This window comes from Equus asinus, chromosome 8 (assembly GCF_041296235.1).
Source record: "Equus asinus isolate D_3611 breed Donkey chromosome 8, EquAss-T2T_v2, whole genome shotgun sequence".
Lineage (NCBI taxonomy): Eukaryota > Metazoa > Chordata > Mammalia > Perissodactyla > Equidae > Equus > Equus asinus.
Window position 1 is genome coordinate 27,715,266 of NC_091797.1, and position 17,311 is coordinate 27,732,576.

The 17,311-nt window shown below is 52.3% G+C and overlaps 1 protein-coding gene across 2 annotated transcripts in view; it reads left to right on the top strand.

Moving 5' to 3' along the window:
- CPNE5 (copine 5) overlaps nucleotides 1-17,311 on the top strand; it is an 86,055-nt gene that overhangs the window by 29,574 nt on the left and 39,170 nt on the right. The window contains exons 4-9 of one of the 2 annotated variants that reach the window (XM_014830986.3): nucleotides 6,860-6,963; nucleotides 8,418-8,457; nucleotides 8,654-8,730; nucleotides 10,524-10,583; nucleotides 12,619-12,669; nucleotides 12,965-13,028. In XM_014830986.3, coding sequence (XP_014686472.1) covers nucleotides 6,860-6,963; nucleotides 8,418-8,457; nucleotides 8,654-8,730; nucleotides 10,524-10,583; nucleotides 12,619-12,669; nucleotides 12,965-13,028 — 396 coding nt within the window. The remainder of the gene's footprint in view (nucleotides 1-6,859; nucleotides 6,964-8,417; nucleotides 8,458-8,653; nucleotides 8,731-10,523; nucleotides 10,584-12,618; nucleotides 12,670-12,964; nucleotides 13,029-17,311) is intronic. The other variant, XM_014830987.3, reaches the window with a different exon arrangement.

A 17,311-nucleotide genomic window follows, 5' to 3' on the forward strand; every position in this document is an offset into this window, starting at 1 on the left:
GTGCAAACTTAACCACTCGGCCACGGAGCTGGTCCCCATAAAGCTTTCTGAAGACATGCTTCCCTTTGAGAAATTGATGAAAACCATGCATCTCTCCCCAGAAAATGTAGACATTTACAGATATTTGCATTCAATTTCGGGGTGTCACAAACCCACTTCGAGCCCAGGTTAAGAGCCTCAAACCCTGACTCTAATCACGTAGTGTCATTCCCTACCTGGCCCTCACTGTGGCACCTGTGTGGCTGGGATGGGTGGAGGTTGGGGTGGGAGCCCTGGTCCCTGAGAATCCCCGCTGAGGCCCTTTGGTGGGACAGCAGTACTGAGCCCCTGCATCCCCAAGGGCTTGGGACCTTGGGTTTCTCTGCTGCATGGGCAGGAGTCACGGACTCAACTGCTGGCTTGAACCTTGGCCCGGGCCAAACCTTTGAACTGACCCAAAACAGCAATTGCTTTACAAGCAATTGTTTGAGACGTCAGCAGGAGAAGGGACATCCCGATCACAAAGACAGAGGGTTGTGGACTTTCTGAAGATGGAGTGAATAGTCAATGTTTAGCCAGGACTAGCTCTCTGCCTCCTACTCCAATTAAAACTCTTTGTAATACAACCTCCTCTCTTTGCCTTTAAAAATCCCTGATTTTACTCCCTAGTGGGACACTATTCGGGTTTCTACCTGACTCTGTGCTCCCCAAATTGCAATTCTTTGGTCCCAAATAAACACTTTGCCGGTTAAACTGGTTTCTGCTTTTGCAGGTTGACACATGAATGTTACACAGTCTGAGAAGAGGGGGTTCGCGGCGGGGAGGACCCTTCTTCGTTTGTGTTCAACTGAGTTGGAAATTGTGTGTGTGAATGTGAGAGAGAAAATATATGTCAGGGTCCCAGCAGAAAAGAGAATTCTACTCAGTTGGTTTAACTGAAGAGATTTAATGGATTTCTTTCAAAGGTGTGGGTGAGGTTGTGGAAACCCACAGGGGACAGTGCAGCACCCAGGGCCTAGCACCAGCAGGGAGCTGTTCCCACCCCAGGCTTGAAGGGGCAGTGGCAGGAGACAGTGCTGTGTCTGTGAGTGAGAGGCAGAGGGTGGGACGGGGTGGGGGTGGGGGGAACGACACACAACCTCTCCCAGAACCATGGTGCCAAGGCTGGGCCAGAGCAGGAAGAAATACCCCCTCCTCTGTCTCCTCCCATCTCCCTTCTCCCTTCTCCCTGTGCCTTTGCTTGCCTGACCCCGATTCTCAATCCCAGCCCTGCACTGGCCTTTGTCCCAGGGCAGTGGTGGGACAGCTGCCCACCCGCCCCCATAAATCCCAACTTCTGTGTGTAGCAGAGCCCCTGGGAACCACTTAATTTAGTCCTCAAAGAAGTTTCAAGTCTGCCTCCCTTTTGAGGGTCTCACTGGAGCTGATGATATGTAATTAATGCTGCTTAATTGATATTCTTGGGGCTTAGTCATAGAGGTTGTAGGAGCCCTTGGGAGAATCTTTTGTGGCATGTCAGGAGCCTTTCCCACTGGGTTTTGTTGCCAGGAACAAGAAGTGAGCTTTTCAGAGGGTGAATACCCTAATTTCCAGGCTTCTTTCTCATTTATACTTACTCTTTCTTCCCACTGGGAGGCCGTCCCAGCCCCCTGGGGTCAGGCAGGTCCCCCCTCACCTCCCTGATGGCTCGGCCCCTTCCCCAATTTCACACCACAGCCTACCCAGTCCACACTTGTCCATCTTCCCAACAATTCTCTAGGGTTCTCTGTGTTAGAATCACTGGGTAAAACAAAGATTTCGGGGCTTCTCTTCGGCTTTGTTAATGATAGAATTCCTGTGCCCACCAGTGTTTGGTGGTCTGTGCCCCCTACTGTGAGCAGTGTGAGACAACCCCCCCACCCCCCCATAGCCTGGAGTGTGGATAAATGGACTGGAAGGAGGGACAGGCACTTCCAGGGCTGGTCTGGCTCCAGGTTACGGGGGGCGGGTGGCGAGGGGTTAACCCACCCTCCCCTCCTTCCCCGGGCGGGCGGGCGCACAGCAGTCGGATCCATGCCTCCCTGTTCTTCCCACTGCTTGCCTAATACCTCTTCTCTCCAAGTCCCTCTGGCTTAAAAACCCTATACTTCTATGTAGAACTAAATACACCAAATTGATTTTTTTGAAAAACATCAGTTCCGTTGTGTTCCTATTATCATTAATAGGGGTGTAAATCAGGCCTGACAGGGACCTGGTGGCTTCTTGGATTTTTTTAAATCCAAGTTTTTGCATTTTTTTTCTTTGTTATTAGCCAGAGTAATGAAGGCTCTATAACATCTTTAGTGAGTGTCCGGGTTGTAGATTTCACACTTGTTTGTGCCGTGCTTATGTTAATGACCCCCTAGTCCTGGTCCTTCATCACTGCCCAGCCCCCTCGCTTGCCCCTTTCCTGCTCTAGGAGATTCTGGGGGGCCCTTGGAGTCCCCCTCCCTGTCCTGTTTCCAGGGGAACTCCATTTTCTTCTCCGGCAGAGCTCAATCTCTAGGGAATCCCCTCCGTTGAAGCTTCAAGTGCCATTTTAAAAGCAGCGCTGTCATCTTCCCTAGCGGGTGTTTTCCTTGGAGTCTCTGCCTGAGCGGGGTGAGGAGAGAGACCGTCTGCACAAGGAATGCATGCTCCCTCCGGGCTGGGGTCTAGATGACATTCTGCGCAGGGATTTTTTAAGGTGTTTGGGGGAGGAGGGCGGCGTGTTGAGGGGGAGGTAGGACTCTCTGGAACCTGGGTGTTTACTTGGAATATTCCTCAAGAAAGCCATTAGGAGAAATATCCCTTTTGTCTGAAGATGGGAGGTATTGAGAATTAGAAAGAGCAGGAGAGGACGATGCAGGAATTATTTTGAAACAAGGGTTATACGTTTATACATTATAAGATTGTTATGGAATTTAGGGGGTGGGGCAGGAACCCAGTCTTAGTCAACTGGATGGCCTCCCCATTGCCTTGCACACAGTGGGGCTTCCATAAATGCTTGGGAAGTAAACCTCCTCTTTATTTGATTTTCATTGTGCTGGAGGACTCCTGGCAGTTAGATGAAGTAAAAATATAATGGGTTTTGGAGTTAGACGTACCTGGTTTTTGATCCCAGCTCTGCCTAGCTATGTCACCTTGGGCAAGTTACTTAACCTCTCAGATTCTCAGTTTCCTCACTTGTAAAATGGGTAATAACTCAAAGGGTTTTTGTGAGCATCGAATGAAATAACTTAATGATCCAATTGATCTATTGAGTATTCAGTAAGTGCTCAGTAAATATTAGTTTTCTTCCTTCCTCCTGCTGTATTCATATTCATCAGTGGTTCTCAACTCTATCTGAACATTAGAATCAACTAGGGAACTTTTTAAAAACAGTGGTTCAGGCCCCACCCGTCGAGATTTGGATTTAATTGGCAAGGTGGGGCTTGAGCATGGGTATTTTTAAAAAACTCCTGTTAAAGGAAACATTTTTAAAAAACATAAGATCATGACTCCCATAGAAATATAAAATGAACACGTGGCAAAGATTTATTTAATTCATTAATTAATTAGTGAGGGAACCAGTAAGATGTCACAACTGGTTCAAGTAATTCAAACAACACACACATACAGGCAGTCAGGAATGCTGAAATGAATTTACAAATGGATGCAAAATCAGTCAGTAGCTACAGGCTAGTAATCAAATCATCAATTGCATTCCACTGAACAAAATCCATTTGCGTTTCTGTGGATAAGAATCCTTTGCATTACTCTATGCTTCCTACAATTTACAGAGCTGTAAAGTAAGTGAAAGACAACGGAAGGTGCAGACCTCTGTGAAGTCAGATCCCGGGACTAGTATATGAAACAGGACACCCAGTAATCTGCCTTTTTCTACATTTCAATCTCTTCACACTTCCCCAGTGATTGTAATGTGCAGCCAGGGGGAGGAGCCTGCCATAGACCCTCTATGTAGCTCTCTTAGCACTGTTATCGTACTGTATTGTGGCTATTTATGAGTTGTCCCTCCTGTGATAGTGACCTCCTTAAGTACAGGATTCATGTTCTAGTTATGTTGGTAACTCAGCACCCAGCACACTGCCTGGCCTATAGTGTGTGCTTGAAAACTGTTGAATGAATAACGGGATTGAGTTGGATGATAACTCTAGAAGTATGCAGGACAAGTGGTATTATTCTCCATCTTCTGATAAGGAAACTGAGGTGTGGAAAGGCTCTGATCAAGTCACACAATTAGCTGTGATGAGGTCAGGACTCAAACCCACTCATCCAAGCTTACTTCATTCCATAATTCCCGAGGACCTGCTGTGTACCAGGCGCTATGAGCAGCGAGCTTCTGCCATCCTTGCCCTCAGGACTTTACATGTAGCACAACACGGCTTCAAGAGCAGGGCCAAGAGGCCTGGGTTCTGCCTTGAAGTCAGCAATTATTAGCTGTGTGACCCTGACAAATTACTTTACTTTTCCGTGCTTTTGTAGTCTCGTCTATCAAATGGGGAAGCCTACCATAAACGGATTAAATAAGGTAATACGATGCAAGATGTTTAGCACAGTTCCTGGTCCTATAATCGTCTGCGACTGTGGGCCTGTGACTGTTAAACACTGTGTCAAGTCCTGGGCTGCAAAGATGAGGAAAACTTGGTTGCTTGTGAAGCTCAGTCTAGTGGGGTGGAAAGAGCCTCAGTCGGTCATCATCAGGGGATGTGGTAACGGCCACGATAGAGATGTGAGGAGGATCATGGGAGCACAGGCAGGGCTGGAAGTCAGAGAGCAGGACTTCTGGGGAGCTGAGTCTTCACGCATTAGCAACTGGCCCACATGGGGGGCCCACTAGGAGGCTGCCATTGGTTGAGTGGTTGAGGTGAGAAGATGATGAGGCTCAACCAAGGCCACAGTAGAGGAGGCGGGGATGGGAGGGAGAGTTAGCCGATGGAACTGACAGGAAGGAGAGATTGACCAGATGAGGGGGTGAGGCAAGAAGGTGCCAAATGTCGAGCTCCTCAGATGACCCCACGCTGTCTTGGGTGGGAGGTTCTCTTTGCAGGTTTCTAACTTAATTCGGGTGGAACAGGACGCTAGGATAAGCCCCAGATAACCATCACACCTGAGAGGGGCCCATGTGCTGGCATTTTCCTGCACTGCAGAGCCCCATCAAAGAGGGCTAGTACTCAGGATTAATTTTTTATTTTGGCAATTACTGCCCAAGCCAAAAAAACATGTTTATATATTAAGAAAGATTAACCACCTATTTAAAATATTTATCATGCATCTGTCTGTCTTGTTGACTTCAGGGAACCTCGCTCCCTACCTTCCAGGAGCACAGGACGGTGCTTTTACAGTTTATCTTTTAGCCTCATGACCCTTTTTTGAAACAGAATCTCACTGGAAATGTTCAGTGTGTTGAACAGATGTAAAAGAGGCTGCTTTGATGGAACCGATGGCCTGGAACCATGCCCATGCTGCCCTCCTGCATGGTGCGGGAAGGCCTCTGGGAACCCAGAGCCCTGGTACCACAATCTAGCCCAGTGGTTCGGTTCTCAAAGGGCAGCATCGTCAGCATCACCTGCACTTTTTGAAATGCAGGTTCTCAGGCCTCACCCTAAACCTACTGAATCAGAACCTCTGGGAGTGAGGCCTGCTATCTGTGTTTTAACAAGCCCTCCAAGCGATTCTGATGCCCGGAAATGGGCAATGACTTGCCTTAAACCATTTGGGAACTCTGATGGGATTCAATTATTGAGTGTGTAATGTGTACGAAATTCTAGAGTATGTGCTGCAGGTGTACCACGAAAGTTAAGTCTCTGTGTTGTTGTCTGTTGCTGAGTAACAGATTAGCCCAGAGTTTAGCCACTGAAACAACAGGGTCATGAATCTGGCTGCACCTTTGAGGGGTCCTCCATCTCAGGGTCCCTCGTAAGGCAGTGGTCACAGCGTTGGCCAGGGCTCAGTCATCTCAAGGTTCAGCTGGGGCAGGATCCAACTCTAAGTTCACTCAGTGGTTGTTGGTAGGATTCAGATTCTTAGGGATGGGTTGGCTGACAGCCGTGGTTCCTTGCTGGCTGTTGACCCAAGGCTGCCCTCAGTTCCTTGCCACAGGAGCTTCTCACTGGGGCGGCTCACAACATGGCAGCTGGCTTCATCAAAGTGATCAAGCGAGACAGAGTGAGAGAGGGTACCCGAGGCAAAAGTCATAGTCATTCATTTCAACCTTGGAAGTGACTTGTGCTCTGTGCTGTTCCTTAGAAGTGAGTCACTAGGTCCAGCCCACATTCAAGGGGAGGGATTATGCAAGGGCGTGCATACCAAGAGGTGGGGATCTTTAAAGATCCCACAGCCCCTGTCTCTGCCCTTGCATTTATAATTAGGGCATCAAATAAGTACACACCTAACTGTGGAATCAGTCAGCATACGGTGGTCACAGGGGCAGGCGCAAGTTCAATGGCCGTTCAGAGGGAAGTAAAACTCTCCGGTTGGAGGAACTGGGAAGGCTTCCTGGAGGAGGCAGCATTAACAATGGCTCTTGAAGGAATGGACGACACGCCAAGGGCCAAGAAGGGGAGGCCAAGTACAGGACATGGCATAGGCAAAGGGAGTGAGGTGGGAAAGTGAAGGGCCAGCTCAAGTATCACAACCATCCAACTTGGGTGGAGCCTAGATAGAGAGGGAGAATAAAGCTAATGATGGCGATTGGAGCCACAACCTGGAGGGTCTCCACTGTTGGAGCAGCTCTCACCTCAACTGGGGGTGGGGATGGGGATGGGGGCCAGGAGAGGCATGGCTTCTATTATTACTGCAGCCAGGACTGAGAGGCTCCGAGCCCAGTGCACCGCTGCCCCACCAGCCTGGCCCCAAGGTCCACACCCATCTCCTCTTGCAGTTCGGACGCACTGAAGTCATCGACAATACGCTCAATCCTGACTTTGTACGCAAATTCATTGTGGATTACTTCTTCGAGGAGAAGCAGAACCTCCGTTTTGACCTGTAAGTGGAAAATGATGCTGAGGTTGGAGCTGGGGGAGGAACCCACTGGTGGGAGATGGGGCTACAGGACCTGTGGTTAGGGCAGGAGTTCTCCTTACCAGGGTGGGTGGGGGAGGTGTGATATTAGAGGAAGCCCAGGGCTGGGCTTGGATGCAAGTGACAATTAGCTGAAGTCCAGCCCTGCCCTCAGCAGGAGATGGGAAGGAGGTAAGGAGAGGGAACGAAGCTGCCGCCCTCCATTTGTCTCAGTTAAGTGTGGGCAGCACTGAGCAAGCTCCCTGGCCCTGGGGGCTGGTTGAGGAAAGATCTTGGGGGCAACTCTAGCTCTACCTCTGGGGAGCCCTTTTCTCTGCAGGTGACCGGGAGGTCCCCATTGACCTCATCCTCTGTCCAAGCTTGTTCGGGAGAGGGTCCCCTCCAGTGTCCCCCTCCCACAGAGGGATCCAGGCTTGTTGGGCTCCAGGCATCTGCATGTTCATCGCAGAGATGCAGAGGGCCCCTCTGTTGCCGGTGAAGGTGATGGTGGCATTTTAGTGTGCTGAACAGGTCGGGGAGGGTTATTTTTTGTTTTTATGGGATGTGGGCTGGTTAGAAGGGTCTATGTCCCAGAGAATTGTGGACAGAATAGGAAAAAAAGAGAGTTTGGGGTCTAGGGGAGCAAAGGGAAAAATGCAGTGGAAGGAAGTGACCTTGGAGGGAATGATGGGGGCTTGAGGCCGAGGGCACTCAGAACAGCCCAGTGCAGAGAAGGCACCTGGTGACATTTTGGAGAGAGAAGTTCTCAGGGCACGGGGCTGGTATGAGGATAACTGCCCCTCAGCAGGAGGCATCCCGGCCTAGCTGGTGAGTGGGGGGATGCTGGAGGAAGTGCTCCAGGGAGCAGGCTCCAGGTGAAGGGAGGTGCCCAGCTGTGGGTCAGCCTGCCTGCAGCTGGCCTGGCTGAGGTGGAGGTGTTAACGCCTCCCTCCTTCTCGAGTGACCGGGCCTGAGGGCAGGTAGGGCAGGCCTGGGCAAGGGGAAACAATCAGGGAAGGTCAAAGGCAAGGTGCTGAACTCCACGGGCAGCTGAGCCTTAGCTGGGAAGATGGCAGAACAGGAGCGAAGGGCAAGGTGGCTCAGCCACCTGTGAACCAGCCGGGGGTCAGAGCAAGTTTATTTTATTTTTTCAATTTTTAATGAGGTATAACATATATATAGTGAAGTACACAGACCCCATGATGCATTTTTACATCTGTTTACACTCATGTAACCATCACCTAGATCAGGAGACAGAACACGTCCAGCACCCAGAAGGCTCCCATTTGTGCCTCCCAGTCGTTACTCCAGAAATATCCACTGTGTTGGAGCCTGCTTTTGGGGGAGAGGCGTCCTGACTCCTGACTCAGCTCCAGGGCCCAGGCAGGGTTGGGCGGGCTGCCCCGGCTGCCTTCCCCATCTCTCTGTGTTCCCCGCAGATACGACGTTGACTCCAAGAGTCCTGATTTATCCAAACACGTGAGTCTGCCCATGACCACCCAGGGGTTCTGAAGGTCTCTTACATGCCAAACTCTGAGTCTCTGTGACACAGCATGTGTCTGAGGCTGCATGCTGTCATTTCAGAGCCCTCACATGTCCAGGGGTCGGGGGATAGGGGAGGTGGGTAGCTGTGAGCAGAGTGGGTGACACTGCTCTTTTCTGTACCCTGATGCAGGATTTCCTGGGCCAGGCCTTCTGCACCCTTGGAGAGATCGTGGGGTCCCCCGGGAGCCGCCTGGAGAAGCCCCTCGTGTAAGTGTAGAGGGGAGTGGGGCTGTCTGGGTTGCTTCCCCAGTGATAGGCCAACTTCTCACCCACACCTGCTGTGGGCTGGCCCAGGGTAGGGGCAGAGCAGTTGGCCAGTCATGACAGATGATGAGGGATAAGGAGACCCCATAGGCCCTGCCCTTGCAGGGCTTTCAACCCAGTTAACCTGGAGGGAGCCAGGCTCGGTCCTTAGAGCCCCATATTCCTAGGATGGCCTGAGATACCGTCTAGTCCACTCCCATCTCCCACTCCTACCATTGTATAGGGGAAGAAACAGAAGCCCAGAGAGGGGAGGTGGGTTGCCCAAGGCCACACAGCTAGGAAGTGGGAGAACTGGGATTTGAACCCAGGGTTCTGCTCACATAGCACATTCCCCGACTTACCTACACCCTGTTGTAGGCCAGAACTGGGCATGGTGAGGCCCTCCCCATCTCACCCTGCCCCTGACAGTCTGCATTGTAGGGCCGCAAGTGCTCTTAGAGGAAAGCTGTTACTCTGAGCAGACTCTGGGATGAGGAATCCCAAGGCTTCTCGCAGTGGAGCCTGAGGGTGGCTTCAGGGACCAGCCAGGGCTGGCCAGGTGGTGGAGGGGACCCTCTCATCCCTGTGTCTCAGGAAGCCCCAGGGGCAGGGCCCAGGCACGAGAGGCCCCCAGATTGGGAGAAGCGTTCAGGGCAGGGTGGGCAGAAAAGGGGCACCAACCCCCTGCTTGTTTCCGCCAAGTCCACACTGGATGCTGTCCCCTCCCCAGGATCAGTAGCTGCAGAATGTGTTATTGTTGGGCGGGGGGTCTCTCCCAGGCTTTTGTGTCTGACCCCCAGTAACTGTACGGTAACTTCAGGGCCCCCAGAAAGGCCTCTCTGCCCCCAAAAAGACCTCCTCCTCTGGGTCCACAGAAAATAATAATTCCTCTCATTTATCGAGAATGGGGAGCAAACCCAGGTTAGAGGGGGCCTCTGAGGCTTATAGAATTTGGGGTTCTGGAGGGAGTGTGTGTCTGCCCCTCTCAGCTCCCAGCTGCCTGGTCAAAAGCCCATGCATCCTTGGGTCTGCCTTCTGCCTGCTGTTGCCTGGCCCACCTTTGGTGGAGGGGCACACCTTCTGGGGGTACTGAGGAAGACGTCAGGTAGCAGGTGGCTAGTGAGCTGAGCTTAAAGGGCAAGGAGGATCTTGGAGAGTTTGGGTATTGGTGAAGGAGGGGGACCTCTTTCCCCCACCGAAGGTTTCCTGTGTCTAAGTCTAGTTGTGTCCCTGGCTGGACCTACGAAGAGCTCCCTTTGCCTGGACATCTGTTCTGGGCCGGACACTGTTTTGCTTCTGTGATCTCATGTGATTCTCTCAGCAGTCCCCCCATTTCGCAGCCCACACTGAGGCTCCCAGTAGAGCAGCGGTTCTCAAAGTAGAGCAGGCATCGGCATCACCTGGAGGCTGATGGTAAAGCGGAGAACTGCTGGGCTCCACCCCCAGTTTCTGATCCACTAGGTCCAGGCTGGGGCCTGTGAATTTACATTTCTAACACATTCCTAGGGGATGCTAACGCTACTGGTCCAGGGACCACATTTTGAGACCCACTGAGGTAGCATACCTTGCTCAGGGCTTCATAAAAAGGTTTGGGAAGGAGACCCCGCCCTCCCCTGGCCTGTGGCTTCCAGTCCTATGTGGATACTTGATCCAGAATAGAAACCTATCTCTCAGAATCTGGATGCCAAGTGCTCTGGTCCCTCAGGACAGAGGTACTCCGCTCATGGCATGCTCTCTCTCTCCCTCTCCCTCCACAGGATAGGAGCATTCAGCCTGAATTCCAGGACAGGCAAACCCATGCCAGCTGTCTCCAACGGGTAGGTCAGCAGACATCTCTGGCCCTGGAGCCGTCAGACATCCAGCCAGCTGTGCAGAGGGATCCTCAGAGTCTGGGGCCAGTCCCTGCTCCCGCCACTGCATTCAGCCCTGGTCAGGGGGAGCTAGAGGGTCCTGGGTCCCTCCTCAAGGACCCAGGCACTTTGGGCCACTCTGTAGCGGGCCCCTCCCCCATCCAGGCTAGAGCTTGAGCATCCCCAGCCCCAGTGGCTCATGGGACTTTGGGGAGCAAAGTGGGACTTCGAGGTAGGGGTCCTTTCCAGGAATCAGCAGGGGCTGAGCTCTCCCCATCCCCTTCCTCTCTCCCTGGCCTGTTTTCTTCCATTTCCCACCCTTCTCTCTCTCCCTCTTTCCACCCTCATCCCCCATCCCCCAGCTGCTTCCACTGCTGGATGTTGGCCTCCTCCTCACAGAGTAAATTCAGCTAAATCCTCACTTTTTGCATTTGCTCACCAGCTGCAGTGGGCCAGCCTCACTCCCCCAGACCCCACCCTGGTCACCTGCTTTTGGCTGGCCTCATGCAAACATGGGCAACCTAGACCCTCCCCACTCTTTCCCTCTCCTTCTCTCCTGGTTGGACTCACCCTGGTGGGGACAGGGGAGAGAGCATCTGCTTGGGGGACCAGTCTGGAGGCGCCCCCCGCAGAGGAGCATTTTGGCTGGGTAAGCGGAGCTCCACTGGCCTTTGCTGAGGGCTCCCAGGAGTCAGGGTCCCAGTAGCTGGACTGGCCACCAGACAAGCTAGATGTGGGATGGGGCCCCCAGGGGACCCAGGGATGCTCACAGCCCAGGAAGGGTGTGGATGCTAATTTACAAGGGGAGTAGATAAGCAGCAGTGGGAGAGGGAGCAGAAGTCAGGGAGAGAAGCGTGAGGGAGGGCGAGAAAGATCAGAGGGAGGGAGGGAGGGAGAAAAGAAGACCGAGCAGGTTGGGGCTGGAGAGGAGGGAAGGAAAGATCAGAAATAGAAGAGGGGCTCCGAGGCAAAGAGAGGAACAGATGGAGAAACATTGGGCGGAGGAGGCTGGAGTGAGAATTCTATCTCCCCGGTCAACATCTCGTGTCTTTACTACCAGGGAGGGCCAGACCTGGGTGGGAGGGCCTTTGGGGTACTCAGCTCAGCAGCCCAACTCTAGGGGGACAAGCTGGCAGGGGACCCTCCAGATGTAGCCCCTGCTCTGCTCACCTGATTTGGAGAGATCTGGGCTGTCTCATCAGCCCCGGGGGCCGGCTCCCCTGCCTCCTCTGTTTGGGAGCCTCTCCCTCCAAGAGCTGGCACTGGGGAGAGCTCCATCAGTGGTTCTCAAAGTGTGTTCCACAGACAGTATGCTGGTGGCCCCAAGGCTGGCTTGAGGTGGGGCCGGATTTTATCAGCTTTGCACAATTGTGAAGCAAAAGGGGCAGGGAGGGAAACGATGCTCCTTGAGAGCCTTCTCTGTGCCAGGCACTGTGTGTGCATATTAGTTAGTAAAATGGGTACTGCAATCACACCCATTTTATGGGTGAGGAAACTGAGGCTCAGAGAGGTGCAGTAATGATCCCAAAGTCACGCAGCTGCTGGACAACCTGACATTTTCTTCTCCCTCCCAGTGGCCCCTGGCTGCACTGGGACCCCCCCGGGTTAGTCCAAAACATCAGAGTGGGATGGGCTGGTGTCTGGGGAGGAGTCCCTCCTGACCAAGGGAAGAGGTGTAGATCCCCTGGGTGGAGCCCCAGAGGGGATCCTCTGGGTGGGCCGACCTCATGTCCTGGTTGCCCACATCATTGAAGAGCCCCCTGGTTGGCCGGGCTCTCTCTTCCCCAGAGAGACCCCAGCCAAGGAGTTCAAGGGGAGGTGGCCATGGAGAGAGCCTAGGTGGGCTGCCACCAAGAGGACACCAGCCCTCCTGCCTTGCTCCCTCTTGCTGCTCTCCCTCCCACAATGAATCAGAGCAGCTCAGAGCTGGAATGTTCTGGGACTCTGGGGGTCAGCTGGGAGCAGGGTGGGGTGGCTAGCCCATGAGGTCTTTTGCCCACAGAAGTGGTCTTTGGATGGAAAGTTTGAGAACCACTGGTGCAGAAGCCTCCGGGTGAGTCTGGACGCTTTTCCGATTCGAGGACTTTCCCTGGAGACACTGCCCCTCCTGGCGGGCTCTCGGGAGCAGGGAGCGGGGTGGCTGCAGGCCTGGGGCCTGACCCAGGAAGCGGTGCATTAGGCCACACTGCCACGAGTATTTCAGGAGACTCTGTCTTCTCAGGGGCTTTGGGCAGATCTGCAGGATGGTGGGGTGAGGGGAGGATGAGGAGGGCCTGAGCCCGGGAGTGTGCAGGCTCTTGTCTCTGTCTTTGTCTGACTCTCCACTCTTCCATCTTCTCCTCTCCCAGTGGTGTCCCAGGGAAGAAATGTGGCACCATCATCCTGTCCGCTGAGGAGCTCAGCAACTGTAGGGTGAGTGGCAGAGGGACTCTAGGACAGGACTTGGTGGGGTGGGGGGGATGAGCAGTGATGTGGGCAGGCTGGCCTCCCTGTGACCCCAGGACCATGTGTTGCCCTTGGAGGGAGGTGGGGGAAGAAGGGCTCCTCAGTCTGACATGGCTGTCATAGAATTCTATAACATCAGAGCTAGACGGCGCCTTCCCTTTGTACAGCTGAGCAGACTGAGGCCCAGAGAGGGGAATGAACTCACCCACAGTCAGCAGAGCTAGGCTGGGAGCCCTGGTCCCCTGGCTCCCATGCCAGGGCTCCTTCTACTCGCATCACGGCCACCGCTCACGTGTCCTTAAGCCGAGACTTGGCACCAACACTGGCAGCAGCAGGGCCTTTTCAGTCTTGGAGTCTGGGCGCTTGGCATTTAGTTGTCATTTTTCACTTTTAGCTCTGGAGTAAGGTGACACCCTGCATGGGGCTGAGAGAGTGTGGTTGGGGGTATGTGTGTGTGTGGGGAGCTGGAGTCTGCAATCAGGTCAGCCTGATTCTAAAACCGTGGGCTCATTCCCTCAAACCACCCAGGTTTGCATGCCTCTTAGGTTAATTAGGAGCCATGGGTGGGACATGGTGGGTCCTGGGGAGAAGAGGAGGAGGCAGTGACAGAGTGTGAGCACGAGACGAAGCCTGGGGTAACCTGGGAACCCAGCTTCCCGTGGGGCTGAGTCCAGCTCAGGTGGAGGGAGGGATGAGGAGAAACAAGATTTTCTGACCTTCCTGGGAAGTCAGTACAACTATTGCAGCCATTAGCTATCAGTATTTGCTATATTAGAAATTAAAACTGAGAAAAAAATTCAAATTATGTATTATATTTAAAAATAGCAATAGTTTAACCCATTACATGTTAACAGAAATAACATCTTTTTTTTAAATTTTTAAATTTTTGAGGACGATTAGCCCTGAGCTAACATCTACCGCCAATCCTCCTCTTTTTTTGCTGAGGAAGACTGGCCCTGAGCTAATGTCTGTGCCCATCTTCCTCTACTTTATATGTGGGACGCCTGCCACAGCATGGCTTGCCAAATGGAGCCTAGGTCCACACCCGTCATCCCAACCGGTGAACCCCAGGCTGCCAAAGCAGAACACGCAAACTTAGCTCCTGTGCCACCGGACTGGTCCCTAACGTCTTTTCTGAAAAAATATTTTCCAGAACAAAAGTCTGTTAGTGAGAAGAAGGCCTTACTTTACATTGTTGTAACTCTTTTTAATGTTGGCTGCACATAAGAGAGCTGGATTCTTATATCGGCTTCCACAAACAATCTGTTGTGATATCACTGTTAGGTAACCTCTAGAAAACTCCACGTTTTATTAGCATTACTATGAAAATAGCTTTGGTCTCCTGGAACCCCCAGGGTTCCTGGGCCATACTTTGAGAACTGCTGGGCTAGAAGTATCATGGTGTAGCCAATATTAATTGAGCAATTATTCTGAGCCACACACTATGCTAAGTGGTTTACATGTATCGATTTATTTATCTGATGTATTAGTAGTATGGTATACTATAATATCTGATATATTATGGTCCTCATTTTACAGAGAAGTTAAGTGACCTGCCCAAGGGCACACAGCCACTGAGTAGAAGGGATTTTGAACCCTGGCAGTCTGGTTCTTGAGCTAGGGTCTTTAACCACGAGGTTGTGGCCTTCCAAACTCTGCTTTCAGGGGCTTCCAGTTGGAGAATTAGACACAGAATTGACAGGACAGGGCAGCACAGCAGTGATCAAATCAACTCCTACGCAGCTGCTCGGTCTGGTTTCTCTCCTCGTCTCTTCAGCTCAGAGAGTCAGAGAAACTTGACAGTAGGAGCAGACCTCCCTGATGTCCCCACCCAGCAGAGGGCTCGGCGCACAGTAGGTGCTCTCGGAGGATCTATCACGAATCTGGGACTGACAGAATCGGAAGCACAGACCAAATGTTGCGTAGCAGATGATTATGAAAACTCCCGTGTGTGCTGAGGATCTGGATGCTGCTGGAACTCAGACAAGGGAAAGAACGCAGCTGCCATGTAGAACAGAGCTCCTGTTGAAGCTCCCTGAGCCTCAGTTTCTCCACCTGTATGTTGGGGCTGATAGGGTTGCTGTGAGGATTAAAGGAGATCACGAAGGCGACGGTGCTGTGGCTCCTCGTGGGTGCTGGGGGAAGGCTGAATCTGAGTTCCTTGAAGCCTAAATTCGGTTTCCTCCCAGCTTCCAGCTGAGCAGGTGACTTCCCCCCTAGTTTATAATTAAATAAGCTAATGTAAGTGAAAGTGCTGTGGAAATCCTAAAGCTCTAGGCAGTGCTGGGCACTATGATTGGTCTAGGTATCTGGGATTGGCAAACAGCCGGCGTTTAATACTATCAGGCCCCTCCGTCCTCCTCTTCCTCCCCCTCCTCCCTCCCCTCTGTCACCCAGGGAGGGCGGCAGCGCTTCCTTTAAGCCGCTGGGGGAGGACGGCTCCCTCCCTTCCTCCCGATCGTCAGCTCCTCTTTTGGGGCCTCTTTGGCTGAGTTCTGACTTTCCCTAGAATACTTGTGAGGAAAAGAGACTAATCCCAGCATCTGGCTGAATTAAAATAATTACCTCGGAACGGCTCAGCTTCTGTCGCTGCAGCCCAGCGTTCGGTGGGAGGATCAAAGGAAGAGGGTGGAGTCCGAGAGATGGTTTTTCCCCAGGGCTGGGCTTCCTGCTCGAATGAATACTTTCTGCAGGCGGACAAACCTCCCTCGTCTTTTGTCCGCGGGGATGGCATGGGCGGCAAAGGGGGACAGTGGATTCCAGCGGGTCACCTGCAGGCTGTGAGAGGGTATAGAAAAGCCTCGCACATCTAGCCTTTAAATACCGAGAAAGTTCCAGCTTACTGGAAAGATCCAAAATACTGTTCAGTGGTGCTTGATGTTGACAGCGATGAGCCTAGGCTCCTGAAGGGCCTCGGAATCACCAGAGATCTAACTTTGCTCAGCAGTAAACTGTTGTTATTCCATGTGACACTGACTGACATTTGCGTAGTCCTCATAGCTCAGGAGACTCATGTTTACAGTTTGTTTGGTTCTCACTGCAGGGCTGGGGAGGTGTGAGTGACCTGGGTTTATAGATGCAGAGAGGTTGAAGTGGCCCAGGATTGCTGGGGTTCTTGGACTGCTAATCCTCAGGAAGTCTTTCCCGCACCCACGGAGCCACGAGCCTTGTTGTCCGTGGAGCAGCCGTGGGCCTTGTGGTCTTTGTGGGGCCAGTAGCCTTTAGCAGGCATGGCAAGTGGCTGGGCTTCTGGAGAGAGGCAAGGGGTGTTGCCATCGTGGCCAGGGGAGCTCCTTGCCCTCCTCTTCCCAAACCCTTGGCTTCCCCTGGGCCTGCCAGGCACCCAGACCTGCCTCTCTCTGGATTCAGGACTTCCTGGCTCAGGAGAGCACATCCTCACCGCCTCCCAGTCAGGTCCCCGCACACACGGGCAAGAGTGTGCCTCACCACTCATAAGCCAAGGGAGTTGAGCGTCATGATGCACCTGCCCCCCACCCCTTAGATATCCCAGCCTGCTCGTGTACTCATTTCATTGCAGCAAATATGCTTTGACTCAGTCCTTGCCCTCCCAGAGTTTCCAATTTACTGGGAGAGACAGAAATGCCAACCAGCAATCACAGTACAGCAGTGGTTCTCAAGCCTGTCAGACCCATTGCCTCTTTTTTATAACAAATATTTCATAGCACTCTTTACTATCCTGGAGGAAAATTTGTGGATAATACTATATAATATGCCAAAAAACATACAAGCGAGAGAATGAGCCCTTGCAGCTATCTGGGGGAAGATGGGGCCAGGCAGACAGAACAGGTCATGCAAAGGCACTGGGGCAGGGGAAGAGCGGTGAGTGATGTCAGAGAGGCGAGGGGGTAGGTGGGAGTGGGGGCAAGATTGTGCAGAACCTTGTAACGGGAGATTACCAGCCTTGGATACTGACGAAATCAGAGCTCTCATGGTTCTAAAGACAAGCTTCAGGGAGAACCCAGTGTCCAGGGAATAGAGGTAAAGTGAAATGGGGGAAAGTGGAAAAGGTTTTCTGAGACTCAAAGGGATGCAGGTTGATGTTTAGTGAAGACTCATGTTGTGGCTACACGGCTGTGTGTCCAGCATGTGAGTGACCAGCATGCAAACATCACTCTTTTAAAAATTAGTTCATAGTTTTTGGGTCTTAGAAATCATTTCTCTCGTTCAAACCAAACCAAACAAAAATGTTTTTCCTCATGCTAAAACAATGACATGTTCATTGTGGACAA